This window comes from Grus americana, chromosome 7 (genome assembly GCF_028858705.1).
Source record: "Grus americana isolate bGruAme1 chromosome 7, bGruAme1.mat, whole genome shotgun sequence".
NCBI classification, from domain to species: Eukaryota; Metazoa; Chordata; class Aves; order Gruiformes; family Gruidae; genus Grus; species Grus americana.
The window spans coordinates 14,206,582-14,221,329 of NC_072858.1; the positions used below are offsets into that span (position 1 = coordinate 14,206,582).

The following is a 14,748-nucleotide window of genomic DNA, read 5'->3' on the forward strand; positions in this document are numbered from 1 at the left end:
TTGGGGGAAGTTATTAATTTTTTTACTTGTTCAGCAAATCATTCCCCAATCAAATAATTTTGCTGTACCTGATTGTCTACAGAACATAGTTCTAGAAGGCAGTGGTGTCTGCTCTCATGAGTATAAGGGTATATTCCCCAAATGAGTACACGTAAGCAGAATTGAGTGATTTTTTTTAATGTGATATCAGAGTTTATGAACAACTTCCTGGCATCACTAACAAAATGGTTGTGTTTGCGCCTTAGTGATAGCGGAAGTGTAATATTTTGCACTGCTTTATTGCAGTACCAAGCACCCTTGCAGTAGTTGCCAAACTGGCGTGGAAGCCCTTGAATGGAAGAAGTGTTTGTCTGTGTTTCTGTGCCAGTCTAATGGTTCCTGTGTCATTCACACTTTCACAAGCAAAAGGAACTGAGTACAGTTCTACGTTTGCGATCCAGAAAACAAGTGGTGTCCTCTGTGCACAGCTGCTCTCACAATGCCATTTCCATAGGTGTCTTGCCTTTGTTTATATTTTAAGCATAACTTATTGTTTCAGTGTGTAACTAATTCTCAGTTCTGGCTTGTTAGCTTCTTAAGCCTGCTCAATAACTACAAGGTTAGGTTTTTCCTTATAATCAGTATATTAGAAGTTTGGATCATGAGAATTAGCTGTGGCAGTGATTGTGAGTCACATGTTGCAAGCAAGGAGACATCAGACACTTTTCACTTGGGTTCTGTTCCTGAGTACTGCTGTTACAGGTGAACTCACATAAGAGAAGCTGCCTCTTTTTCTTTTTTTTTTCTTCCTTCTGGAGTTTGTTTATAGTGTGATAACTTCCTTAGAGAGGGTTAGAGCCCTATCGGGTTTGATGTTATATGCAATAGACTGAATTCTCCAAAGATCATGCAGCCTAACTAGGAGATGTAACAGCAATGATGTTGATCTGTCCTGCCACTGCAGCCTCCTTGGACAAGTTGTCTTCAGTTGTGCAACTTGTTTTGGGGTGTGTGTATATTTTTGATTGGGTTTAAGGAAAGCCAATGGCAATTTGTGACAGTTCTAGGTGGTTCATATTGCTCAGGCTCAAGAAGCTAATTTGTTCCACTGTACTATATAAACTAAAACAAAATTTCTGCATCCCACCTAACCCATTCCTGCTAACAAGACCGGTGCTTGTAAATGCCATGTTTTGTTTTTGTTCCTCACCCTCCCATCATTTTTTTTTTTCCATCCATGTTCCAAACTAGTTTCTAAGCGACGCAAGGCTCACCTGAGACGCCTGGACCGGCGATGGACGCTGGGCGGGATAGTCAACAGGCAGCAGAGTCGAGGTGAATTAATAGCTTCCTATGGCACCAGCCTCTAAGGGTGCACCAAAAGCCACGTTGCAGCTTCGGCTGTTGTGTGCCAGGGTCTGCATCTTTATTACTCTGATAGAGAGAGGCTGAAGCTCCCAAGTTCAGACGACAATTTCGTACATTACTGCTTGAGGGTGTTTTGGAGCCAGGATTAGGCACCCCAAGAGCTGGAGGCTAATAACTAAGGGTAACTCTGCAGTCTGACTCCTCGTGCCGCTTGGGGAAGCTCACATCTGTTGTGTTTTAACTTTGGGCATATTCATACTCGTTCTTTCCTACCTCAGTAAGGACAAGTGATACTTTTAGGGCTATTAAAATGAGGAGAATGCCAAAAAGCTATGGTCAGAGTTGTGTGCACTGGAAAAGTGCTTGGTGTGGAAAGATGAGAATCATTCCAGTTCCAATCCCCTCTCCTTCTTGCAAGCAGTGCTTGGTACTAAAGACAGACTTCTTCAGAACTTTTGGGAGCTTTTGGTGTCAGTCCTAGATGTTTAAAATGGGATTAGTAGCAGCATTTTTTTTTAGCTTTGCCACTCTCACAGGGAGCATGGGGGGTGGGGGACAGGGAACACCTTGTTCTGAAGCTGCATTTGGGTGAAGTCTGAGGAATCTTCCAAACCAAGCATTTCTCCAGCACATGTGAATCATCTTTCCCAGAGTAAAGGTACTTCTTTCTATCCTCTTCTCCCCTTTTTTGCAAGATTGTCCAGATATGGTATTCGTTGCACTTTATAAGGGGGGGGGGGGGAGTGCCATTTGCACCTCTGTGTAACTTTCAGACAACCTTACTGAGGGGATGGAACCAAACGTAAGCACAAGAGAAGCTTCCCAGTTAAGGAAAAGGTGCCTTTTCCTACTAAGGAGAGAATGTACTTCTAAAGTAGCAAATTTATCTCCTCCTGGCTTTGGCAGTTTTGTATGCAGATTCATGTGTGTGTCAAGCACATACAACTTTTCAGTGACCTTTTACATTTGCCTCAAAGTATTATTGAGGAAACGAAACTAACAAAAGGGGTGTTCTTCCTACTGTAGCTTGACCCTGCAGCAACTGGAACTACCCTCAGAAGATAAGGTCTTGCTTCTCAGCCACCAAGTACACCCTGAAGGCACCAAAAATAACTCCCATAAGCATGCATACTGGCTTGTGAAAAAGAACTTGTGCTTATTTCTATACTCCAAGAGTTTAGGAGCGACTTATTTTGTATTGTCAAATTCTGCCAGATAGTTCCTGGCAATTTAACTGGGAGAATTTCTGGCAATCGGTTTTCTAAACAATTTGTTTAATAACAAATGTATCCTTTCATATTCATACAATATTGCAAACAAAGCTCCATAAAATATTAAGACTGCATGATTGGTCCCTTAGCATAGTTGACTGGTAAGACTCAAGGACCTATGTTGCATTCCCAGGTTTTTCCCTCGTGCACCCTTATGCCTACCATCTGTGTGCAGCTTCTCCAGACCTGCCCTCTGACCAGTGTCACAGTGTCTTCCCTGGCAGTCTTCCCCACCACAGGCTCCCCTAGTCTCTTCCATCCCTGCCTTTTTCTTGCTCTATAACAGTTTCTTCCCAATTAGGCCCAAGCAATGCTGGGTTTGTGTTGGAGAATATGTGCTTTATCTCAAACTAAATCTCAGCACTTGAACTTCCATGGCTGAGCTGAATTATCCAATTGCATTCTCCAATGCATTTCAGCCACAGCTAGCCAGGCTGACTGGAAATAAGTTGTTTAATGTCATCTGAAATGGTAGGTTAGGGAGCTCTTACAAGAGCAGGTTCACTGGAAGTAAAGAATGTGATTTGAATACTTGGGGACAGGTTGGAGACAGTGGCTTCATCATCTGGCATAGCTGCAGCCTGTACAGACATCTAGCCCTTCCAAACTGCAGTTGTTGAAAGTATGAGTCTCTCTGGGTGTCCGGAATCACTACACTCTAACAGATGACAGTTTATGTAAGGTCAGGAGAGATTTTCTCCCTTCTTTCCCTCCACCCCAGCCCAAAAGACTTCTAACAAGGCCAAATTTGGGTGGGTTTGCACAAAATGACAGAATGCATGAAGTGTACACATGCAACCCTTGCCAACCTTCAAGTTTCTGCTCCAAAGCACAGAAGGACTGAGCTGCTCAAACAGGAGGTTGAGTTGTTCAACGCAGGCAAACCAGCTTCCCTCCCCCACGTGGCCTCTTTCTTGGAAATAAATTCAATTAAACATTTTGGCTGAAATCCTTCCCACCCAGTGATACTCTGCTTGAGATAGTCCCTGCTGTTGGAAAGGTTAGCTCCAAGAGTTCACTGGAGTTTAAAAGCAAGCTGTAAAGGATGCTTCCCTTTATATTTATGCTTGGGTACCACTAACAAGCATTTTTTACCGACTGGGTCTGTGACAGAATCACTTAAAAGCCAGAACTGAAGGAATTAAGCATTGTTTCTGAAGGCCAGGATTTTCTAAGTGACTTGGATATTAAAAATACTGGAAAAGCCTGAGTGCACAAGGGAAGGATGTTTCCTTCCCTGTTACAGACTGCCTAATGGGGGGAAGAATTATTAGGGGTAACATGTGTCTTATTTCTACCCTTTCCAAAGCCATTTGAAGAGGCTACGCATCCCTGAACTTCAGATATTTGGGAGAAATGTTACTGGATCTATGAATAAGAAAGATGAAAGACAAATTATTGAACATCATGGTAGCTCTCCTTTTTTAAAGCTGGAAAAAAAAATCTGCAAAGAGAACAGCTGTAGTCTGTTTTTACAAAGAGAAACAGATGACATTTGTTGCTGATCTACTCTTTAAAATGGTCCGTGGTGTGCCCAGATCTAAGAGATTATGTTGGTTTATGTTTCTTATGTAGCTGCAGAGCTTGTTTTTTTAAATGTTAAATGTTTTTAAATGTGGTACGCTTTCTAAACTTTTGTCTATACATTACAAAACTCCAATAATACAAATATGGATTGTGAGGAGAAGGCTGAATGTTTGTGGTTTTCCTCAGTCCTGACACTTGTTAGACCAGCAGGCTGTAGATTTCATATTCTCTTGTAGCGGGTAAAATGCTAATTCTACACATGCATCTATTTGGAACTTCCATTGGAAGAGGACTTAGGATTGTTTACAGGCTAATTTCATGAGAAGTCATTTGTGCTATTACAGTTTGATTGGGAAAAGTGGGGGCTTACATGCCTGTTTTATATGCCAGATATTTGACATAAGTTATTGCTGCTTTGGTTGTGTGCCCAACATTTTCAACTGGAGCTCTTACAACTCAGGGAAGTACTGCGTTATTCGTATCAACAATATAGTGACATATGGCTGAATTTCTGCCAAATGAGCCTATTATTTAAGAGTAGCTGCTAGCACAAAAAACAAGCTATTCAATGAAAGAGTTGAAGTTAGAACTTGGAAACTATAGGTCTTTCTACTGCTTCCCTAACTTATGGAGAGAGGGAGCTTGATGGGAAGAGATGGATGGGACATAAAGGGAAGGCAGCCACGTAACCCAGAGGTTGTGATACTTGAACCCCATCTTGAGTTGGTCATGATACTTGAAGCCCATGTCCTAGCCTGGGTAGGTCATTCTGCAGCCAGTTTTCTAGCTGTGGAAAGAGCCCTTGATTGATACTGGTAATTCAGCCTGGCTGGTGTGCTCATGCACTCTTACCCTTTCCAGCATCCCACCAGAGCCACTTTGCCCTCTTTAGCAGCCTCTTCATTACCCTCGAGACTTCTCCCTTTGTTTTCACTTTTTCCCTGCTTGCCCTTGATGCTGGTGAAATGTTTGTTGCTCACAGCACAAGGCTGCTTTGCCATGCTAAATCAAACCAGCACAGAGCAACTTCAGAGTTTGTTAGGTTTTGGGTTCTTTTTTTTTTTTTCCCCCTCCTCTGTGCTCTAAGGAAAGTAGTAAATGTTTATTGCCTGTTGCTGGTTGAAGAAAGAGCATGTGCAATACAGAACTGTTTAGAAGAAATGTCATTATTGTTCTTTTCTATCTGTTTGCATGAGGTTTTCTGTTACTTAAAAAAAGCGGGGGGCGAGGGGACACGACACATGGGACAGATGAAAGCTGAAGAGCTCCTGTGTGCCGATGAACACACTTGATAACTGTGGACAGTTATTTTCTCTGCTGAATATTTAGACAAGTAAAACAAAGTCCATGTTGAATTAATGCATTGCTTTCTGGAACAGTGAGACTTTTTCCAGAAGCAGGTCTGACAAAGGGGGGGGTGGAGCGGAGGAGTGGGGGAGGGCGAGCGCAGACTGCTGACTGAAGGGAAAGTATTTTGAAAGAAAATTCTTCTGTGGTTTGGAAGATGTAGGGTTGGGGCTGTTGCATTTTGCTGAGAGACTGTTAATTGGCTAATTTCTAGCTTAATTCCCCCCTATCCCTACTGGCATATCAAACAAGGATGGGGTCACAAAGTTGGGGGCATGTAGGCCAGCTGAGCAAAGGAAATTACTCCCTTAACTTGGTTGGCTCCTGAAGTGCTGCAGATAACTTCCACACTTATTTATCGAGGCAGAAAAGAGCAAACTTATAAAATATAGGTGAAAGAGGTATGCAAAACTGGGTGCTCAGAACATGGAAGCAGAGATATATGTGCACTGGCCACTTGCCTGGGAGAGATGAGACTGATTATGCAGGGCTGGAAAAGTGCATGGTATTTTAGCAGCTCAAAGGCAAGGTTCCTGTCCTAAATAGTTCACAGCCTAAACAAAGAGAATGAGATCTGTGCATCAAAGGAGCCCTGGGCAAGTGGCAACTTGGCATGCATCTTATTACGACCAAAAGGTTTTTCACAGTGGAAAGTGATATTTATTTGGTATTTTTAAAAGCTTTTGGAGAAGGACTAAGACTAAGCTTGTTTGGCAAGGCAGGAAGTCAGGGTAGGTAAGGCTTATTTTAGGAAGGATTTGAAAGTTTCAGGTTATTTGATACCACAGAGGAGGGAGCCTACTCAGGTCAATGAGGCATCATAAGAAAAGCATGGGCTGAGTGGGAAAAGATGAAAGCATTTGGAGGAGTGGGAAATACAAAGGCAGCAGAACATGTGAGAGTGTAGTAGGATATTAAAGCAAGGCACAGCATGCAGGCTTGAAAATTCAAGATGGGACAACTGAATTGGGTGTACACTTGGTAGGAGTCTGGCAGAAGTACCAGAGCGCTGCTGTGCCAAGAGCCTTGGGCAAGAGCAGTGTGCTGAGAGACTGGGAAAGGGGCAAAGAAGGCAGGAGGTGGCTGTAGTGACTGTGCAAAAGAAGTTGAAGGGCCAGATCAGGGCTCTAGCAGTGAGGAGCAGCAGTGATAGAGGATTTTGAAGATGTTGGGGAAAGGAACTGTTACCTTGGTGATAGACTAGAAGGAATTTGAAATAACTAGTGCCAGGGGAATCAGGAAGATTGAATAAGAAAGACTTGGAAAGCACTACTGAAGCTCTACGTTACAACTTGAGCAGTAAAATTGTAGGTCTGCTTTCCTTGACCTGACAGTAAGTATAAATCCAGACAGCTAGAGGAGGGACCAAGTTGCCTTCTCAAGACACCTCATAACTTTAATGTGTAGTATGTGTGTGTGCAAGTGCACGTGTAAAATCTGAAATTCTGGATTGACAGATGGGCTTGGAGGAGCCTCACAGGCTGTCGAGCTCTGTCTCTTGCTCTGTCAGACAATTAGGTATGGGCTCTTCAGGAAAGAATGGAGCTTCATCTTAGCTGTTCAGAGTTGTGGTTTTTTTCTTCCTGTGGAAGAGGTGTCTTAACAGGTCACCTGACATGGAAAAAGCCATGCCCAATGCCTAAAAATTCTTTACTAGTAGACAGAAATACAGCAGGTGAAACAAAATAAAACCTATTTGAGTATATGCTGTTTAAAGGGAGCGTGATGGAATGGACTCATCTGCTGGCTCTTTAATTATAAGCTATAATCCTACACAAAAGGAAAAAACACAAAGCACTGTTGTCATGGTCTGCCATTACCCAAAAGTAACTGTCATTGACATTGTCCTCCTAAAATTTAACAAGTTAATGTAACATCCCTAGTTCTTCTGCAATGAATATGTTTTATTATAGCCATTGAACAGGCTGGGCAAGACAGAAGAAATATTTCAGTCCCCACTACACTGTGGCTGCAAAGGTGATCTTTTACTACTTAATGAGCATTGCCAAGGTGCTTATAGGTCATCTTGCGCTACTGTAAATCATGTCATGGTTTAAGAGCTGTATTATAAATCTTGTTTATGCAAAAATTTGCACTTTATTAAGTTGCATCTTAAAATGGGTAGGAGAAGATATGTGGGTACTCTTAAATTATCCTAGCCTGGTTTTAGATCAAGTTTCATATGGGTTTACTTGACTGCTTCCAGCAGTCTCAGAAGTAGGCCTTTTTCCTCAAAATTAAGTGAAGCTGCATTGAGACCGGCCTGGCTTAGTACAGAGAAGAGTTTTGCACAGAGTTTGTGGTGCCACCACTAAAAGAACCAGTCTCACCTTTCCCAGCATCTTTCCTTCTCCTTTATGCTCTTGCAGATCTGCAGTGAACCAAACCAGACTTAGGATCATACTGACTTTTCCTTCAGAAGGTTGGCTTCAGGTCCATCTCATGGCAAAGTTACGAACTATGCAGGGAGAGGTGGTGGGTGCAAGACAGGATGAAGGAAGGAAAAGGGAATGGTCTTAGCTGCTGCAGCACTAGGCTTGCATTCAAAAACTGATTTTAAAGCAGCTTTTTAGTTTCAAAGCTATTGCTATTTGTGTATAGGAAAGGCCTCAGCTTGGCAGAGTGTGGTTATGTTGCTGGAGGAGCACAAAATGGTTGTGGTGTTGGTTTGGTTTTGTTTGGGTGGGGTGTTTTTGTTGGGTTTGTTCCCCTGCCTTCTAACAGCCATGGAAGGGCATTAGATGTCTGTGGCTTGTGAAGGAGCAACCCATAACTCTCCAATACCACTGGCTTCCTTGTACCAGGTCTGTTGAAAATAGCATGATTGTCTTGCCTCTGTACATAGCTGTAATGCAGGGCATTGTACAGCTCAGATGTTTTGTCCTGTATACACGCTCACCTTGCAGCTGGACTGCAACAACCTGTGCTACGCTTGCCAGTGGGAAATCTCAGTTGCTAGAAAAAGCTCTCTCTGTGTTGTGGGCTGTTACAAGGACATGGGAACTGTCCTCTGCTGTCCACAGTTTTCCCAGTGATCCACCAGGATCTGTCTCTCTATTTTGACCTGAAGCCTCTACTGTCTTTTTTCAGGAGACTTTAGGTAGAACCAGTATAAAAGACAAGCCTGCCTTTCTTTGGGGGGGAGTAAAGGGAGGAGGAGAAAGGTTGTAGGGAAGTGAGGCTTTGGAGTAACTAATGGACTGAGTGCTGGGCTGCCAGGGCGTCTGGGAGGGCTGGCCAGAGCACGGCTACAAGTGGGTGGTATGAGTTGGGTAGTCCAAACAGTGTAGAAATTCTTGTTCACATTTTAAATAGTGTCTGTGTCCAGGGAGAGGGAAGAATGACACATACTAATCCTTGTCTTCCAAGCTAAGTGGGTTGCAGTTGGATAATGCATGATGTGACAGACTTGTATCGTAGCTCTGCCAAACAGGCTTTGCTTCTTCATACATGCCTTGTTCAGATTTACTAGTGCAGCTGAATTTCCAGTAGAGGCACCTCTTTCGGTTCAGCTGGGGAAGATACCTTCGACCTGCAAATTAGAAGTAAAGAAATATAGGTGAAGTTGGCTAATTGACCTATTGTGGTGGGTTGACCCTGGCTAGAGGCTAGGTGCCCACCAGAGCTGCTCTATCACTCCCCCTCCTTAACTAGACAGGGGAGAAGAGGTATAACGAAAAGCTTGTGGGTTGAGGTAAGGATTGGGAGAGATCGCTCACTAATTATCGTCACAGGCAAACCAGACTGAACTTAGAGAGGAAATTCATCTAATTTATGACCAAGTAAAACAGAGTAGAGCAATGAGAAATAAAATCAAGTCTTAAAACACCTCTCCCCACCCCTCCCATTTTCCCAAGCTTAATTTCACTCCTGGTTTCAACCTCTTCCCCCATCAGTGGCACAGGGGGACAGGGAATGGGGGTTGTGGTCAGTTGATCTCACGTTGTTTCTGCTGCTCCTTCATCCTCAGGGGGAGGACTCTTCTCATTCTTCCCCTGCTCCAGCATGGGGTCCCTCTCACGGGAGACGGTCCTTCACGAACTTCTCCAATGTGAGTCCTTCCCATGGGGTGCAGACCTTCACGAACTGCTCCAACGAGGGTCTGTCCCACAGGGTGCAGACCTTCAGGAGCAGACTGCTCCAGCATGGGTCCTCCACAGAGTCAGAAGTCCTGCCAGCAAACCTGCTCTGGTATGGGCTCCTCTCTGCACGAGTCTGCAGGTCCTGCCAGGAGCTTGCTCCAGCACGGGCTTCCCACAGGGTCACAGCTTCCTTCAGGTGTCTCCACCTGCTCCGGTGTGGGGCCCTCCACAGGCTACAGGTGGAACCTCTACACCCCCTCATCCTTCCTCCATGGGCTGCAGGGGGACAGCCTGCCTCACCATGGTCTCCACCATGGGCTGCAGGGGAATCTCTGCTCTGGTGCCTGGAGCACCTCCTCCCCCTCCTTTTGCACTGACCTTGGTGTCTGCAGAGTTTCTTACACCTTCCCACTCCTCTCTCTGGCTGCAAAAGCTCCCTCTAACTTGTTTTTTTTCCCTTCTTAAATGTGTTATCACAGAGGCGATGATTGGCTTGGCCTTGGCCAGCAGCAGGTCCGTCTTGGAGCCGGCTGGCATTGGCTCTAACAGACACAGGGGAAGCTTCTAGCAGCTTCTTGCAGAAGCCACCCCTGTAGCCCCCTGCTACCAAAACCTTGCCATGCAAACCCAATGCACCTATTAACAGATCTCTGGGTGTCACATTAAGAACAGAAGTGCCTTTACGCAGTTTTCAGCAGATCTTGAAGGGGAGTAGGACTGTCATCCCGTTATTTCCAAAATGCAGCCTTTTAGCTGATGCACGTGACTTGTTAGCACATAGTAAAGTTTATTCTGCCCACTTGACCTCAGTGGTGAAGTTGATGTAATGTAAGCTGCAGCTGGGGGATACAAATTATACTTTTGTTTGCTTTTTTTTTTTGCTGGTAATTGTTAAGTCAAAACTTAATGAATCAAAATTAAACACTTTTTGCATTCTCTGTAGATCTGGGCATACAACGTTGATGGTAGGTCTAGGTTGGTTCACTGATGTGTGTTTTATACGATTGCCTGTCATAATATCTGAACAAAACCAGCATGATATTTCAGATTTTTCAGCGTAACTCAGAGCACTGTCTTTCTACTGGCTGATGCTCTGCTGATTCTCTCATGAAGCCATTTATCTGTATTAATCCTTTTCAGTAACTTTATGTATCAGTCATGAAGTGTCAGTTATCTTCTCTTAAAGACTTTTAAATGGTAATCTGATGTGTTGAATGCTACATCAGTCCTCTTAAGTGATGCATCTACTGAAAGCTCTGCTGTTCCCTTCAGCAAATCTTGGTTTATACAAAACAACCACTGGCTAGAGATAGTCTTTGAGAAGCAAAACAGAATTACACTTTGGTTGCAAGGGGGCCCATATCTCCAGAATACTGTTTAAGTTAAAACCTCATGTATGTTTGTGGTATCCCCTGCACCCGCTGAAAGAAACCAAACGTGTGTAATCTTGGAAATGGCTGTGATTTTTGCTGTGAAAGCACTTTGCAAGGGGAAATTGTAATAGTGGCTTCCTGGTTTTGATCTGTAGGCTTAAAAATAGAAGTGCTAAACAAAAACATTGTAGGACCCTCTTTTCTAAGTGAATTTTTAACACTCTTTTGGTTGTCTTACTTCCTGGAAGAACTTCTTTCTCCTGTCTTCCCTTCCTACTTTTGTTCAGTCCTTTTTCCCCCTCTGTGAAAGCTGTCTTGAAATCCAGGAGTGAGCACTTCACTTGTGGCCTCCTACCCTGTCCTCTACAGGAGGGACGTCACATCCCTGAAGAGTGAGACCACTCTGCCCAGCAAGAGGAGCTGAATAACTGCAACAGGGGCTGCTGTTTATGTGGAGGAAAAATAAGACAGAGAAATTTCAGTTGTAGCTGTAGTGGCAAGGGTGAACTCTGATAGCCCTGGTTATAAAGTGGCTTTGGTATGGGGGAGAGACAAAGCAGGGCCTTCTTCCAACAGCTCAGCAAACACATGGCTTAACTCTTTATTACTGTCTTAGAAACATCCCTGGAAGTGCCTGAATGTGTATATGGGCAGTGCTTATCAGTACCTGGCCTTTCCCTTGGCCCTTTCCTCTGAGGCATGAGCTCTAGCTGCCCAGGCATCTTCTGCAGTTCAGTTTAGTGCTTGAGGCTTTGCATGCAGTGGAAACTGGGCATGTAACTCCTTCAGCAGCAGTCACTTGAAATAGAGGAAAAATGAGTCTGCCTTTACCACGCAGAACAGAAACCCAGCTAGGAAAGCTGTCCTGTGACTTTGAAGCTGGATTTCATTAACTGGGTTTCATTTGTCAGGCCCCATCTTGCAGTAGAATATTTCTGTGGGGAAGGTGTGATATCCTGATGGTGCTAATTACAAACTAGCTGGAATTCCTTAACAGTGATAAAACAGCTAAAGCAGCCTTCCTAGGGGAGAGCAGGAGAGAGTATTTTCTTCTTGGAGGCAAAGGGTTTACCCCACCAGAATTAGAAGGATCCAAATGCAACCCATTGAGGAAAGAGATGTAGCTTTGCTGAATTTTCTGCTATCAGATGCTCTGCCAACATTTCTGCTGCCCCCTGCCCCGCCCCCCCCTCCCCGAAGTATTATTTCTTACTTTGTCTCAGTAAGGGTTGGTTGGGGTTTTTTTTAAAGTTTCTATGCTTTACCCAGCGACAAAACGCAGTTGAGCCACAAAACCACACAGATGGTTGGGCCTGATTCGCTCTCTCCAAAAAAGCATTTGCCTCAAGCTGCTGCAACCTTTCCATAGCTCCTTTGTTTTGCAATGATCAGGAGCTCTGGATTCACTTACTTCCTGCCAATTCCTGTGCACTGACAACTCTGTGTTTATTCCTGGCTGTGCCTTGTTGCAACTGCCAGTAGAAAGTACTAGGAAGGCCAGTTGGGGTGCGCTTTATTGCTTGCTTGCCCCTGCTTTGGATCCAGCTACAGAAACTCATGCTGTTACATGCACTGTAACTTGGGTTCAGGAGAGAGGTTTGGTAACACTTTCTGTATCTGCTGCTGCAGAGCAAGGCTGGTTTTCAATGCCAGTTGTAATTTTCGAAGCTAATGGAGGAAAAGGTTGACCTTGAGTGTGTTGGAAATCCTGCAGTAAATGACTCCTGGTGGGTGGAGGAAGATGCTGTGAAAGTGTCTGTTCTGCTCTATGCATTGCCTTGCTCTCAGTAAGCCTGTTCACCCCTGCCCAGCTGGGAAGGGGATAGCTGCTGGAGATGAATAGGGATGCTAAGTTTTTGGCTCAATCACTGTACTTGAAATCTAGCCTGTGCTTTTGAAGTATCTGGCTTAGTTCTGGCCCTCCTTTACCACTGCCACCCATGTATCTCTCTGGCGGGAGGTCTAGCAAAAGTATGATTGCAAAACACTTCACAACCTATGAATGCAAGATGCTGCATAGTCTCCTGTCAAATGCAAACCCCTTAATTCTTTTGTCATTTTTTAATACTGTTTCAAGCTTGTTGCTGTAGTCCTGTACTGTTCAAGAGGTACAAAGCAGAGCAGCGGGATGGGCCAGCCCCTCTGAGTTGTGAGGATCTTTCCCTCTTGGGATGCAGGGCTCAAGTTTCAGTAACACAATGCTTTGTGCAGCCATGTGCATGTTCAAAAGAGCCAACTGGCTGGAGCTCCCGCGGTGACGCTTGGCTGATTTGGCAGCTGGGTTCATTCTGTCAAGTTACAGTATGGGAGTTAAGTCCAGCTTCAAATCTTCTCCCTTACCCACTCGAGGAACTTGGGGCGGGGGGGAGAAGGGGGGAAGCTCTCTGGGGACTTTGTGTCATTATTGGCATGGAAACACTTTGAGATTATCAGCAGCAGGGTAGTGGCAAGAGGCTGATTATCTATTATGTCGTCAGCATAAATAATCAGTGGGCCCCTGAGCAGGGCTCCGCCTTTTGTAATGGCTCCACGTAATCACTGCATAACAGTTTAAAAGCAAGCAGAACAGAAAAACAGCTGGACTAATTCTGACCCTAACTGATGTTGCCTTTTCTTCCTTCACTAGAAGAGAAATATGTCACTATTCAGCCGTACGCCAGCCAGGGGAAGGATGAGATTGGGTTCGAAAAAGGGGTCACCGTGGAGGTCATCCAAAAGAACCTGGAAGGATGGTGGTACATAAGGTAAAGAAGCTGTGTAGCCAGATTGCTGCAGAACCTGTGACAATGAACTTTTCTGATCGTTCACTTAATGTTAGCATTTAAATAATTCTGTAGCTGGGCAAAAAAGCCCAAATTGTTCATAATGCTTCTTGAAGAAATGTAAAGAAAAGGCTAAGATGATACAAAGGTGATTAAAGTAACAGTGTCTGCAAAAGCTGTGGACTATTCCAGTGGGAAAATTCCTGAACTTGTAGATTATTGTTTTTTTCTTCCTTCAAGTTAAAAGCCCATATCTGACTTAAGATCAGTAAGACCTAACAAGGCTTTCTGTTGTGTGTAATTTTAATGTGTTTCCAGTATCAGAGTTATTCTGCAACACATTTAAATCTATTTATAGCAATACTGAAAGGCTGATTGCGGTCTCTTGAGCTGTTTGGGCCAGGTAGTGCTATTTTCAGGGATATAAGAGATCAGTTTGGCTATAGCCCTTTTCCAAACTTATCAATGGTTTCAACTGATTTGCCTGATTTCTGCCTGTCCATGTTAGATATTCCTAATGTAGAGGGACTGGATTCCAAGGGCAGGCAAAATTATCATCATGTATCAAACTTTGTTATATATTTGAAACAACAGTCATAGAGGAGACTTGTGACTTAAGAATCCCCTTTTTTAAAAGCTTATGGGGAAAATGGAGGTTAGATATGTCTCAGATAATGATAGAAGGTGTCAGGATAAGTATTTAATGAGAGCTTTCTCCATCTAAATTAATGCAGCGCTTAGCTTTTAGTGCTATGTCATGATTCTGTCTGTTGTTTTGTATCTATGAATCTGGCAGTGCTGTGACATCCTGTTTCTCTTTAAACAAGCTGTGATACAACAGGTGAAGTTTTATCTGTCGGGCAGTGCAAAACATCTCATCTAGTCATCTTTTTCCATTCAGCCTGTAATTATAGTGATTATTTTTTCCTCTTTCCCTCCCCAAGCCATAAGTTGCCTTTGTTTGAATTCTGCTTGATTTATTAGCTATGAATGAGGACTATGAAAATGCTGACTGAAGCAATGTTGTTTTTCTCGATGT

General features: G+C 43.8%; 1 protein-coding gene across 7 annotated transcripts in view; it reads left to right on the plus strand.

The window, feature by feature from the left end:
* The window catches only part of SH3PXD2A (SH3 and PX domains 2A), a 268,737-nt gene that overhangs the window by 232,125 nt on the left and 21,864 nt on the right, over positions 1-14,748 (plus strand). For 5 of the 7 annotated variants that reach the window (XM_054832109.1, XM_054832110.1, XM_054832115.1 and 2 more), the window contains 2 exons: positions 1,231-1,314; positions 13,574-13,691. In XM_054832109.1, the coding sequence (XP_054688084.1) occupies positions 1,231-1,314; positions 13,574-13,691 (202 nt within the window). The remainder of the gene's footprint in view (positions 1-1,230; positions 1,315-13,573; positions 13,692-14,748) is intronic. The other 2 variants (XM_054832111.1, XM_054832112.1) reach the window with 1 other exon arrangement.